Source organism: Aulostomus chinensis, chromosome 23, assembly GCF_037954235.1.
Source record: "Aulostomus chinensis isolate RoL2024-O1b breed Wild chromosome 23, RoL_Achi_v1.0, whole genome shotgun sequence".
NCBI lineage: Eukaryota > Metazoa > Chordata > Actinopteri > Syngnathiformes > Aulostomidae > Aulostomus > Aulostomus chinensis.
Window position 1 is genome coordinate 13006898 of NC_141342.1, and position 14655 is coordinate 13021552.

Below are 14655 nucleotides of genomic sequence, written 5' to 3' on the forward strand. Positions count from 1 at the left end.
CATGTATAGTTAGCTTGGAGCTAACGGCAAACTGACAAACTTTTTTTATGTTGTTGCTATTTTCTGTACAAATTTGTAATAAAAGATCAGAGAGGTGGTCCCCTGTGATCACCGGCAGATTGGATCATGCTATGAAGCACAAGTCTGTAGCACCTTCAGCCTTGTGAAGGCAGCGCCATCGGAGACAAGCAAACATCTGTGGCTGATTCTTCTTCTGTTTTTTACGCTCCTCTGGTGGCGTTTGAATTAAATGTTCCCTTGCACACAGCAGACGCTGTCAGCTTAATGTCTCACACACAGATACAGTGCAGCATAATGCAGGTGCTTTCGTAAACAAGCATCTGGCTGTTCTTCGTTTACGTGTGACATGCATGAAATCCATATTTTACATACACACCGGTTAGCAATTCCAATTGGGAAAAATCTTTGGACAATCTATATAAACTGATACATATGTTGTAGCAACAGGAAGAGGAAACTTCAGCCTCTTGGGACCAATGTCCTTCTGAAAATTGTTGAATCGTTTCCACACCAATAAAGCCCCGCCGTTATAGCCTGCCTGAAAGCTCCTGGTATTATTCATAAAACTCATCAACAGGGCTAGAATAGCATGAGAAACTCTGGATGGTTTAGAATTCATTGTGTATTCCTGGAAAACCATAAAAAGGTTCACAGGAAACGATCTCCTTCCCCCTCTGCTGAGGGAGAATATTTCTGCAATGTCAAACGTGCTTTCACTTTCCTCCGCAGGCTTTTCTGATACGCCTGATCACAGTCCACTACACTTGCATGCACTGGATAGACTTTTTCTTTTCTTTTTTATCATTCTTTTGTTTTTATTAATCATTAAAATTAAGCACGTGTTTCCGAGAGAAGCCTGAGAAAAGAAATGTTCTGATTTGCAACAGAAACGATACAACCGCTTGTGATGCAAACACATTCACCGAGAAATTAAACCGCTTTAGAAAGGATTAAATAGGAAAAAAAAAAAAAATATATATATATATATATATATATAAGGCAACAACACTTGAAGTCTTACCACCTTCATTTGATTAATTAAAATTCTCTTTACACTTCATAAATGACAAAATCACTTATCTCATCAACATAAAAGTTATTTAAGGAAGTATTATTTTAGGAAATCTTACTGCATTGGCACATTATTTTACTTCTTACAAGCCAAACAATGCTTAACAGGGTGTTATATATGTTTTTTTTTTTATTATATACTTGGCAACACTAAAACTGATGTTTGTCAGCTCTGCTGAATGCCGACGCAACATCATTCGACAGAAGACCCTGTCTCGATTTTTTTTAAAAGGCTCATAAGAAAACAAACCAAAACAAAATATTCCTAGTTTCAGATGGTAAACTTAGATTGAGGTGAGTATAAACTGAAAAATACTGCTGAAGCGACCCTGTAAATCCTACACAATATACCTTTAATTGTGAGTACCCTTCAAACTGCTGCCACTGGTCCAAGTCACTGGCAGATTCTACCCCAGGGGGTCGGTTGAATCTCACAATCACATCTGTGTCATCATTTGTTCCAAGGGTAGGGCATGAACCTGAGTGTCTCAAGGTAATCACTCGTTATTAACAGGTGTCAGATTATGCAGAGCAGGAAGCACTAATGTTGTTCTCACTAAATAATCCCTGCTGAGTTATATCTGTGTTACCCAGGATAACACATGACCGTGTGATGTTTTTCCCTGGCTGAAGTTTCCCAGCATGCCTTGTTCGGTCCTGATAAATTGACTTTACCTCCTTGGTGATGTTGGTGGGTGTGAATTTAGCAGTCGCAGGTGTGGACTGAAACCACTGGACTGGGACCTTCTGAAGTCTGGGACTCTGTTACAGTTTGTGCTTCAGCTGTGATTTAATCTTGATCCGGCTCGGAAGCACAAGTGCTAGAAACAGCTCAGAGAGCCGGGCATCCATTCATTTTGGGATGCGCCACTAGACCCTGAAAAAAATAAGAGACATGCACAACAAAGGGATAAATATTTGTGCATTAGTCCAGAACACATGGACCTTGCATTCGTATTTTACTGTCTTTCTGTGAGTGCAAACACATACTGTATATGCAGAGCCCTGCAGTTGCCATGGAGAGAGACAACAGTAATCAGAAGGCATAGAAAGAAAAATATTTGAATATTTTGAGTCCTTGAGATATATCATGTTCCCAAATTTTAGTTGTACTGAGGCCACGAGATATGTAACTTTTCCTTTTCCCCATAAATTAATGAAAGTGCAGGGAACAAGTAATTTTTATTACATTGTGCCCACAAAATAATCAAACTGTGGGGACAAGTTAGGTTTTGTGACCTCAAACGCGACAAATAATTCACTGATGGCAACAAGGATATGCAGTATAACTTGCAGCCCCTGGAATAACAATATGGAGGGAACGTGTTGTATTTTGTAGTCAAAAAGTTGATCAAACGGAGGCAAAGATGTACATATCGTGACCTTGAAATCATGACTTTACAACAGAAAAATGTGACAACAAAAAAAAACATTACTTTGGAACAAGTTACGGTACATTCTTGGACCTCAAGGTATTTAAATAGAGGGAACATATATTTTGTTTCTCAAATTTGTTCAAATTGAGTGAAAAAGTTACATGTCATGACATCAAATTAATCCAATTGTGGCGTCAAATTAATTGTGGCGGCAACAAAATATAACATAATATAGGACAAAATAACAAGTTACATTCAAAATAACAACAAATTTTCGGGAATGTCTTCTATCTTGTGACCCATAGGAGAACAAGTGACGTGTTTGATTCGGCCACTCAGGGGTTTCATACACCAGATCAACAATAATTTTAGTCTGCTTGGATTTTTCATCCATCCATTTTCTACCGCTTCCTCGTGTTGAGGGTGGGGGGGGGGGGGGGGGGGCTGGAGCCTATCCGAGCAGCCTTCAGGTGAGAGGCGGGGTTCACCCTGGACGGGTTGCCAGTCCATCGCAGGGCCAACACACAGAGACAGACAACCATTCACACTCACAGCCACAAACTAATTAAAGGAGGGAAAATGTCCTCTCACCTTAAGCAGTAAATAATGGTTGTATTGTACATACATTCTGTATTGTTTTACTGTCAGTGAGTTGAAAAGAAGAACCTTTGACGAACCAGACAAACCCCATCAGTTTGAGAGTTGAGCATTTTCCTGTTCTTGGTCAACTGAACTCACTGTGATAGTGTGTGTGTGTGTGTGTGTGTGTGTGTGTGTGTGTGTGTGTGTTTGTGTGTGTGAGTGAATGAGTGAGCAGAGTTGATGCGAGATGGATTTCAGCTGCATTACTGCAAAGCAATCAGAGACCAATTTATAGAGAGAGGCAGTGTCTATGACTGAGAACTTCAAAAGAAACTTATTTTCCCTACAGCTTTAACTTACATCCTCTCTCTCCAAAATATAATTACAGTCATTTCAAGCTAAGTGGCACAAAAACAAAAGCAGAATACATGAGCTTAATGTATTTCTCTCTTTATTCTTCTAAATACAAATTTTTCTAAACCTATTTTTTTTAGCTGGAGCGAATATTCTGCCGCAAGATCTGAGATTTTATCACCAGCAATCTCATCTGCACAAATGATTTCCCTCTCTATCGTCATCTAGGTGTTTCTGTGTTTTAAAATGACATGGCGATCTCTGTGAAATGACTTTGATGCACGAGCACAAAGATTGATCAAAGATCCTGAGTTGCGACACAGCCACCATGACACACAGTCACAGAATGAATATTCAACACATCTGAGCTTTAGACTGTGAAGGCATCTCACCTTTGGGATGTTACAGAGGATACTGCCAGTATGGAAAGCATATTTCAATCCACTACAGGTGTGTGTGTGTGTGTGTGTGTGTGTGTGGTGTGTGTGTGTGTGTGTGTGTGTGTGTGTGTGTGGGTTTGCTGAAGCTTCCCTCAGTTGCTCACGTCCTCTGCCGAGTACATTGCTGTATACATCAAATTGCTCTTCACTGTGAGCCGGAGCACAAATGGACCTGGACTCTATTTGGGAGGTCAACACTTTTCTGTGCGGCCGCTTTCGATGCGCCGCTAAAAATAAAGTGATTAACTGTAACCGAGGTGTGTTTACATGTCTCCTCCTGTCTTCACAGCTGGATGCTTGGTGAAGCGTGGTGGTGAAGATGGTCCGAATGCACTTAATGGGGCCGCTGTCACAGGGCAGGGTCAAACGGCCAGGTATAATACCAATAGGACTACTTTATCTGCTGCTGCTATCAACCTGCCTTGGAGAAGACACTGAAGGTAAAGGGGACTTTTTCATGTCTTTTTACACATTATTCTTAATGTCTCATCTTTCCAAGTCTGTTTGATTAAAATCCAAAATGTGCACATGGCTTTTTATTTTATTTATTTTTTTAAAGTTTTATCCCAGTGGTATCAGTCCACTGCAGTCTGCCACAATATTTTTGCAATTTATTATCGATCCCTTTGAATTTGCATGTGTCGTACCATTTAATAATAAAATGAGAATGCAAATAAACTGCCACCCTCACCTGAAGTATAGTGAGTAGTAGCAAGTACACTCTCTCCCTTATCCGTCCAGCACAAAATGGAGCCTAACTTATTGATTTTTTTTTTAAATCAGGCTCAGCATGTCAGAAGCCTTCCAGGTGATTTCTCTGTTGTGAAAATTGAGGCTGCTTTTTCAGTCAATGTAAAGGTTTCCATGCGTTTCCTTGTAAACTTGACTCTCCAGGATCGATCTCCGTGGGGGGGGGGGGGTTAATGGAGTCGAGCATTTTCTTTCCAGAAGAATTCTTATCTGAACAGACAAAAGAGGAACAACTGTGTCCTCGACAGATTACTGTTCATTTCTCCATCTTGAAAAATCTATCACTTACAGTGAGTGAGTAGGTTCAAGAGCACCTGGATCTGACAGGGACATATAAATAATACTAATCCTCTTGCTATGAAAATAAGGAATCTCTGCATATCTGTCTGACTGCAGCTTAATCATCTCAATAACCGTTCTTCTGATTGGCCTGAAACTTCCAGCTCGCATTGCAGGTGCCTCTGGAAAGAGCAGTGCCAAGTTTGAAGTCTGGGGTTAAAGGGCCGTAGTCTCTGAGACGACAGGCAGGATGCCTGAGATCAAAGTCAGATCTCGAAGTCAGAACAAAGACATCAGAGTCAGATCTCGAAGTCAGAACAAAGACATCAGAGTCAGATCTCAAAGTCAGAACAAAGTCAGAGAATGCGGGGAGGTTGTTTTTTTTTGACGACTCACTCACTACCCATGACTTCTCCCCTCTGCTCTAGATACAGAGGTGAGGCGTGTAGTACCGATCACATCATGAATAGATGGCTTTGATGTTTTGTGACATTGCACAACTCATGGCTCCGCCCCTGAAATGACGGTTATTCCACAAGTTTGTTCGATTTAATTGGATTTTACAGCTAAACCACACCAATTTTTAAAATGGAGGGCGCATCTCTTTTATACTGTGCATCTGCCTTTACGGCCAAACTGTATCATTTAGCTAGTTTGAGCAGATTGGACACCCCTCAAAGGCACTTGGGCCATGTGTTCCAGAGCATGTGGTATATCAATTGTGTAAATGTGGCCCTCAGTCTCTTCAAGATGCACTGTATGAATGGATTTTATTTCCTTTCTCCTAATGCTAAGAATGGCAATGTCACTTTCTCGCTCCGTTGCACTGTCGACAGATTGCCCTGAAAATATTGTACAGACATTCGTAGTCCTCAGAGGATGGAACCCTCTGACTTTAGTGATCTACAATCTGTTCATCTGACACCAGCAGTATGTCAAGGATTTTACTTATCCAGTGAAATATCTGGATGGAGTGGCAGAAATGTTTTATACAGCCATTCATTTTTCCCAGAGGAGGAATTCTACTGTCTACAAGCACGTGTTTAGCATGTTAAGTGAAGGTGCTTTAACCTAATTTATGTGTTTCGATGCTCGCACTGTATAACTTCACACAGATGATTGTGCGGCCGTCTGTGCCGGCAAACCTGACAGATGTCAACTTGTCCTTGAGTCGTCACTGACAGACTAGAATTATTCCATTAAATAAGAATAAATAAATCCAGAGATTTGCTCTTCTGTTCACAAAGAGACATACGGTGACAGACTGGGATTTTTTTCAATGCATATTTAATTGTAATATTGAATCTGACAGCCATGTCGCATAATGGCATGTCCAGGTGTGATCTCTATTCACGATGTAACTGAACATGTAATGCGTTTGATAAATGTAACACTTTTTGAATTTTAGATCCACATTCAGGTCTTTCTGACCCGGGAGCAAACAGATGTAAAGTAAGCCAGAAATGAAGTCATCACCAGTGGGAAAGCTCAGCATAATACTCTTGACTTTCTGCTCGATTTGTCAGAATATTAATATTCCATTTAACTGTTAGCCCTTGAGATTTATCTGGTTGGCATTTAGCTGACGGGGGTCTGCAGCCTGAGCTGAACGTCTGCGAGTGCACGTTTGAGTGCCGAGGTATATGTGAACATCAAGTGGGTCGTACATCTTTAAAGGGTTTGTTAGAGAAAAAAAAAATCATGATTTCTAACGATCTCTTTAATTCTAATCTCCCTGCTGTCTTTATTTCTCACTTGTGCAGCTGCCATTACCTACGCTGTGTTTCATCATGCTCAGGAGCAGCGTTGCAGGCGTTATTATATTGGCTCTGCACATAGTATGTTTTAATGAGCCCTGTTGTCTGATTGACAGACAATTTTTCCTCAGTCTGGGTCCCAACATGACATGAGTGCAAGTGTGTTTTTTAATGAGCCCCAGTCCCAGGATCAGCAGAACGATTCTTGATGTTTGGACCCTCGCATGATGACAAGAGTACTAGTTTTAATTAGCCTGGATCCCAAGGTGAGAGACTATATTTACTCACTTTTGGTTGGTGGCAAATGACAAGTGTACTAGTATATTTTTAATGAGCCTTGATCCCCGGGTGAGAGATTACACAATCTGTCAAACGGGCCTAGTGAGCTGAAAGTTAAACAGCTCTGAACCAATTTACTCCTTCTCATTCTCAGGAACCTTTCATAGCTTCTAAGTGATGAACTGAAATAATAAAATGTCCCTGAAACCAATTTGACTCACAGCATATGCTCCAGCTACCGCCGCTGGATTCGAGCTTACGTAATGTCCGCGTTGAGTGAAATGCATACCCTCCGCTCTGATGAATTCCTTGACTTGAGTCAGGTTTTGAACTCACTAGAAGCCTGTGATTTGTAGGCGGTTCTTCACTGGTTGTTTTAATTGAAAGTGACTTATCTGCGAATGTGAACAAACACAACAGGAGGCATGAAAAGAGTGGTGCTTGAGTCCTCATATCTGGAGTGTGATGTGTGCATATCTTTGTGTGTGTGTGTGTGTGTGTGTGTGTGTGTGTGTGTGATGCTTTTTTTTTAAAGCACCAAATGTGTGAGAATTTCCTCACAAATGTGCAAATGAGAGTCCCTACATGATAATGACTACACACTCCATTTTCTACCATTATTCCATTTTTGTTTTTTGTTTTTTTTTTTGGTCACAATATTCTGACTAAGCTTTTCCAGCTGAGGAAAATTACTATTCCACCAGTAATCCTGTTTACATGCAACTACGCCAATTCCTGCTGGAACTAAAGATCACTGTTGCTGTTTCCTTCCTGTCCGATTAAAGGGTTACACACGATGAGACTTTATATTTATGGTTTCTCCTTAATGGGTTTTCATGGAAAGAAGAAAGCCATAAGTGGTATTTTACTGTTTCTTAACCTCATTGTAATATTTTTAATGAATTATATGATTTTTATCTTATTTCAGGAAGTTACATGCTTTGCGGGTTTACATGGTAACGTACAGTAAAGAACATTTTGCTGTGTAACACGCTGCCGTAAACTGGTGTAAAAACACAACTTGAGACACATAGTCCAAGTATGCTGCATATCCCACATGACAAAAAAATGCTTAAGTCAGAAAATCCAACCATAAACACTTATGTGACCCTCATCAAATTTGGAACGATTAGCATTTTCTGAATAATTGTGGAATATTTGTGCGCGTGTAAAACTAACCAAGGTTTCCGTCGCGTGTGAGTGTGTGTGTGCAACTAAGTTAAAACAGTTAATTAATGAATCAAAATTACTTTCTCAAGGCAGAAACCAGTTTCACCAGTTTCCCAACAGCTTGTGTTAGTGTTAGGAAATAAAATTTCTTAGTTTGGCGTAAATGAGCTCAAATTTCCTTTCCTCCCCCCGGTGCCACTCGGCGTGACTCAGATGACTGCATCTCAGGTGGAAGTAGCTTTCATTTATTTGTTCACCAGCCATCCATGAGTGCTTTACCTCTACTTCAATAACAGTTTTGTTCCACTTTGTCCCCGAAAGTGGACTTTTCCTCTTTAAACTGCAGCCTCTACAGGTCACAGGGATCCCGCTGAACCAGAGATGCGGTGCAGGCGGGAAATATATTTCCATCTGAAATGCATTACCAAAAGGAGGTCATGCTGAGCGTCATGGGGGAAAAAAATGTAAATTCATGTCCATTTATAACAATGTGTACATTAAATTTCTTGACTTTCAATGGAACTGCAGTGAGACTGGGTTGGTGTGTGATGTGTGGAACACCGGAAGTGTGTTTAACATGAACATATAATTTACATGCGTGTCTGTCGGGACTGAGGGTCACAATTACAAGAACTAGACTTACCTCTCTCACCTCTTTACCTCGAAAACAATGAAAAAGCGGTCAACTCTATGTCACAATCGAACCTGTACAACTAGAAGCTCTACAACCCTCCCCCAAGTATATTTCTGTGTTTCGTGTTTTGTTTAATTATGTAACCAAAACAATGTAATATGAAATAGACGGTAAAATTGACTTTTCCCATATTAACAGACATATTTACACTCACTAGAATGTGTTCTGAATTCATTGCTTTCCTCATATATTAATTCCTGAGCCATTTCTCTCTCTCTCTCTCCCTCTCCCTCTCTCTCTCTCTCTCCTTTTGGTTCAAATCGTTGTTGATCTTTTCAACAATTTACGGAGGCAAAAATGTGCCAAAAGTACCTTTCTTTGTACTCTTATATCAAATCCACCCCCCCGCCCCCGCCGTAAATCGTGAATCGTCGTCAGTAATACCATGGCAAATAGCAGCATGTGTATACAGTATGTTTATAACTATGATACATTTATTAGCTAGCTAGCCAAAATAGCAAATCAGTTTGTGTGCATTTTTCAGCATTCCTTCCACTTATTTCTGCCCCTCTGTCCCATTTCACTCAGAAACTGGACTTTATCTCTTTCCTAATCTGATATTGTAGGCTATTTAATTTTTTTTTTTTACATCTGCCTTGCTTTTATGTTGAATCAATTGATATAATCTGGTCACGAGGGGTTGTTGTCCGCCTCCCCTCTATATTACCGGTCCCTGCTGGGAGTGAACCTCCCCACAGGGCAGCGGATTATCAGGTCAAAGGTCCAGATTAGGCTGGAATTTGTATACACGTGAGAAACAGTGCCATGCCTCCAAGTACACCAATCAGTTGACAGATTATGCTTGCATGGCTCTCTAGTCTGTTTCTCCATTTAGGATCAGTAATTATGAAAAGGCTGTGGCCTTTAATTAAAGGACTATCATTTTGGTAGAATTACAGCAGTAATTATTTCATTTGACTCACTTTCATAATGTTTCAGTTTGTACGGCATAGGAGTCAATTTGTTTTCTAGCCAAAATTTTACAATCTCCGTGAAAACAGAATACTGTCAAGCACTGAACTTAATTGGCGGGTTAAACATAGAAAGAAACAAACATGTTTGTTAAATCCTATTAACCCTTGAAGTTCAAATAAAACACTTTTCTTACGGTTTGTACCTTTTTATCCATGTATATTGTTCTGATGTGAGTTACCATGTCTTAGAGATACCGGCCTTACGCCTTTTCTTAAAATGTATTTATTTTATAGAACAGTATCTGGTTACCCAAGATAATCGAAATGAAATACACGAATACACTAATGTGATACGTACAACAGTCTTGCGATAAATCCTTGCTTCATTAGGATTAGGATGCCCCCCCCCCCCCCCATTGGTGTCTTTCCAGTCTTCCCATTACTTCTAGAACTTTCTGAGATATTCAGAAGCCTCTTTCCAATGTTGATATACATCACAATTTCTACTTAGGCGCAGGAAACATCATATTGGGAATGGGAAGCGTGGTTAAATCAGTAGAAACGGTTCACAATTTTGCACATATCTGATGTTATTTACAGTGTGTGAATCTCAACAGTGCAGTGTTGTCGGAACACGGCTCATTTCTTTACATTCAGCCGCTTGAGCTGGCTGCTGTTGAATTTTGTAATATTTTGGCAGGAGTGTAAAGGAAAGTGAAGTAAACTCTCATTGCGTGCGTATAAATTTAAGTATAGTTGTCACCTTCATCATTAACCTTTGTGGCACAAACACTGAAAATGATATTGTATTGGCACTTTTACGTTTCTTTTAATGCTCATCGGTCACCAAATCTTTGCCAATCAGGGGAATGAGACGCCACTATCAAGAGTGTACGTGTGTTTCTGTGTGTGTGTGTGTGTGTGTGTGTGTGTGTGTGTTTAAGACACAAAGAGAAAGATTTACCATTCTTAAAATATTTGTCTGTAGTGTTGCCAGTGGTCAAAGACTCAGCAGGGTTCCTTCAACAGACAGAGAAAATATCGACATCTCTTTGCAGACAAGAAGGAAAACATACTTCCCTTGTCAAGCTGCTGAGAGTAAATGTGGAAATTTAAAGCTTTTGAGCTTATTCTTTTTTCTTCTTTTTTCCTGAAAATCTAAGCTATACCTCAAGACAATCTTGTGGATCATGCAGTTGCTGACCATCAGAGCGTTTTGTCCTCAGAACCACTGCTGTCTTATTACCAGCACCAGCGCGAGTGTCAGCCTCACTCAGCCCGGCGCTGGCTGAGAACAGACCTGACATACTGAGACACACAGAGTTGGGATAATGTATAAGCCAATACAGTGACAAAGTGGGGATCCCTACAGCACAGACTCGAGTGTGTGTGTGTGTGTGTGTGTGTGTGTGTGTGTGTGTGTGTGTGTGTGTGTGTGTGTGTGTGTGTGTGTGTGTGTGTGTGTGTGTGTGTGTGTGTGTGGACAATCCGTTTTTCTCCAGAGATACATTAATCTAACACAAGGTCACACTGTCTCTCCACTACAATCCTGTCGTTACACTCCTCCCTGCTACTCTTTCTTCTTCCAGTTCTCCTTCCATCCTTCTCTTCTCATCTCTTTTTCTTCTCTTCCCTGCACCTCTCTTCCTCATGTCCTCCATGGATGAATGGATCAAGGGAAGGAGGGAAGGATAGATGAACGGATGATGGATGAACGGGTGGCTGCTAGGCTAGAGGGGGATAGATGGAGAGGAATGAGACCCTGGGGAACACTGCAGATAGGTGTTCCTGCTGATGGGAGTTTTAAAAGAACATGACACAGGAGAACTTGTGTTTTCTCTGTCTACCACTCCTTTATTTTCATCCACATCTCTCAATCATTGTGCCTGAAAGTCTGTCACTCAGCGGACGAAGACTTTGATATGTTTGAGTGTGTCTACCCATCTCGCACAACCTATTAGGGCGCTGGTTTGAACGAATGAAAGGAATGACTGGTGTAGCCTCTTGTTTTAACATTTTTCATTTACTCCGTTTTAATAATGTGCTTTTAATGAGTAAATTATCTCAAAAGGCCTTGCATATCAATTATGTAATATCACAAAGCCCAAGTACATCATGAACTCACAAGCCTTGTGAAGCACATAAATGCCCACACATGCTTTGTGCATGTTCCCACATTGCGCAATATTCAACCAACTGATCCTCATTCATTTTATGGTGTGTTGTGTATGAGATACATCGGTCTTTTTCCTTTTTCCTGGAAACTTCAGTGCATTTTCAAAGACATGCCTAAAGGTACCTGTAGATATGTTGCAAATGTATATTTTTTTAGGGGGATATAAGGGGAGTTTCATCTGTAAATTACAATAAAACCGCTCTTTTCAGCATGTAGGAGTCTAATTCCGCAGGGTTCCTCCGAAGGAAGACGTCTCCACAGAGACTCCATCAACAGACTTTCCTCTTGAGAAAACTCACCCCTTTTTTTTTTATTACTGCAATATGTTCAAATATTATTCCAGCATATTTTCTAGTGGGCCATCATTGGATTTCCCCACTCTCAAACTAGACTCCAGGCAAAGAAGCCAAGCAGGCACTGAACAGATGGCAACAAGCAGAATGCACTCAAGTCCGTCTTCGTCTCAAAAGTTTTTGTTGTTGTTGTTGTTGTTGTTTTTTATTTTTTTCACAACATGGCACAATAAAACAAACACTATGAATCCATTCCAGGGACAAGAGGCCATGTTGCAGTGGGATCACAGCAGCACTGATTCCCTAACATGCTGTGACCCATCATGAGTGGATGTGGTGATTATTTGCAGGATATCTCACAAACTAAAGGTTGGATTTTGATTAAATTAAGCAGAAAGATGAGTGAAGTTACAAGGATCAAGTTGTAAATCCTGGAGACTGTATCACACAACTTGTAAGCTCTAGCTATTGTAAGTAAGTTCATGGGGAAAGACTTTTCGTCTGCCCTCTCTTCCCTTACAAACTGTGTTGAATGAAGCACGTCGACTTATTTGCGATGGTGATGTCATCGCAAATGAACGGGATTTTCCAACCAGGCTCCTCCTCCTTCCAACTAGCCTGAACAAAGAGAGGGGAATTTCAGTATAGAATCACATATTTAAAAAGAAAATAATTTAAAAATAATTGCGCAAATCCACACAAATAGAATAGCACACTCATAAAACAAGAGAGCCTGATAATAATGTTGCGCTTCAAACAAGATATTCAAACTGAACTGAACAGCTGCCACGCTGAAATTATGTCACTACAAAAATAAATACAAAAATTTGACCTCTAAATCAAATATCAAACAGGGGAACTGCCATCGTCCCCATACCTAAATCTGCCTGCACCTTCCAACAGTAATCTTAATCATATTCTGGATAAGTGATCTAGAAAACCTATCTTTGGCAGTTGGGAAGAAGATTTTATTCATCAGTTTTGGATGAGGCTATGTTCATTTTGCGTATTGTATCCTCCTTGGCAGAGTAATGTGCTCTCTAGTTATCAACGACAAGTGAGCCAGTCTGATGTAAAGAGGAAATCTTGCACAGTTGTGACACAATTGCAGTGAAAAAAAAACAACCTTGGAATTTAATTTTATAATAAGAAAAAAAGTCTTCCAAGCAATTCAGAACTACCAGGAAAGAAAAAATGTGGTACAGCAGTGTCACGTGATGTGAAACGATAGTGGCATGTGGTGCGGTACAGTAGTGGCTCATGACACGTTAAAGTAGTGGCACGTGATGTGTTATAGTAGTGGCATATGATGTGAAACAGTAGTGGCATGTGATTTGTCATAGAAGTGGCACATGATGTTTTATAGTAAAGGCTCATGATGTGCTACAGTAGTGGCATGTTATGCGTTGTAGTAGTGGCATGTTATGCGTTATAGTGGTGGCACATGATGTGCTACAGTAGTGGCATGTTATGCGTTGTAGTAGTGGCATGTTATGCGTTATAGTGGTGGCACATGATGTGCTACAGTAGTGGCATGTTATGCGTTGTAGTAGTGGCATGTTATGCGTTATAGTGGTGGCACATGATGTGCTACAGTAGTGGCATGTTATGCGTTGTAGTAGTGGCATGTTATGCGTTATAGTGGTGGCACATGATGTGCTACAGTAGTGGCATGTTATGCGTTGTAGTAGTGGCATGTTATGCGTTATAGTGGTGGCACATGATGTGCTACAGTAGTGGCATGTTATGTGTTATAGTAGTGGCATGTTATGCGTTATAGTGGTGGCACATGATGTGCTACAGTAGTGGCATGTTATGCGTTGTAGTAGTGGCATGTTATGCGTTATAGTGGTGGCACATGATGTGCTACAGTAGTGGCATGTTATGCGTTGTAGTAGTGGCATGTTATGCGTTGTAGTGGTGGCACATGATGTGCTACAGTAGTGGCATGTTATGCGTTGTAGTAGTGGCATGTTATGCGTTGTAGTAGTGGCATGTTATGCGTTGTAGTAGTGGCACATGATGTGTTGTAGTAAAGGCTCATGATGTGCTACAGTAGTGGCACGTGATGTGTTGTAGTAAAGGCTCATGATGTGCTACAGTCATTGCATGTTATGCGTTATCGTCGTGGCACATGATGTGTTGTAGTAAAGGCTCATGATGTGCTACAGTAGTGGTATGTGACGCGTTGTGGTAGTGACATGTGATGCACTACAGTAGTGGCACGTGATGTGGAATAGCAGTGGCACCTTATGCAGTACAGTTGTGCTATGTGATGCAGTACAGCAGCGGAATATGATGCACTACAGTAGTGGCATGTGATGTCACAGACTTGAAAATTGAAAACACTACTATCCATTGCTCTTTAGTGTGAATTTTGTCAAGTTGGTTAGTGTTTTATTGTTGTGTGGTCTCATCAAAATGAAAGAAGTGCTAACATTGTTTTTATTTCACTTCCTGACCATCAACATGACTCAATTCATTCACCATAGGAACAAA

General features: G+C 40.6%; 1 protein-coding gene across 1 annotated transcript in view; it reads left to right on the plus strand.

Annotated features, from left to right (window-relative positions):
* The window catches only part of LOC147239653 (protocadherin-15-like), a 171626-nt gene that overhangs the window by 20894 nt on the left and 136077 nt on the right, over positions 1-14655 (plus strand). Inside the window, exon 2 of the mRNA XM_086194725.1 lies at positions 4134-4284. Coding sequence (XP_086050851.1) covers positions 4164-4284 — 121 coding nt within the window. The 5' untranslated portion in view covers positions 4134-4163. The remainder of the gene's footprint in view (positions 1-4133; positions 4285-14655) is intronic.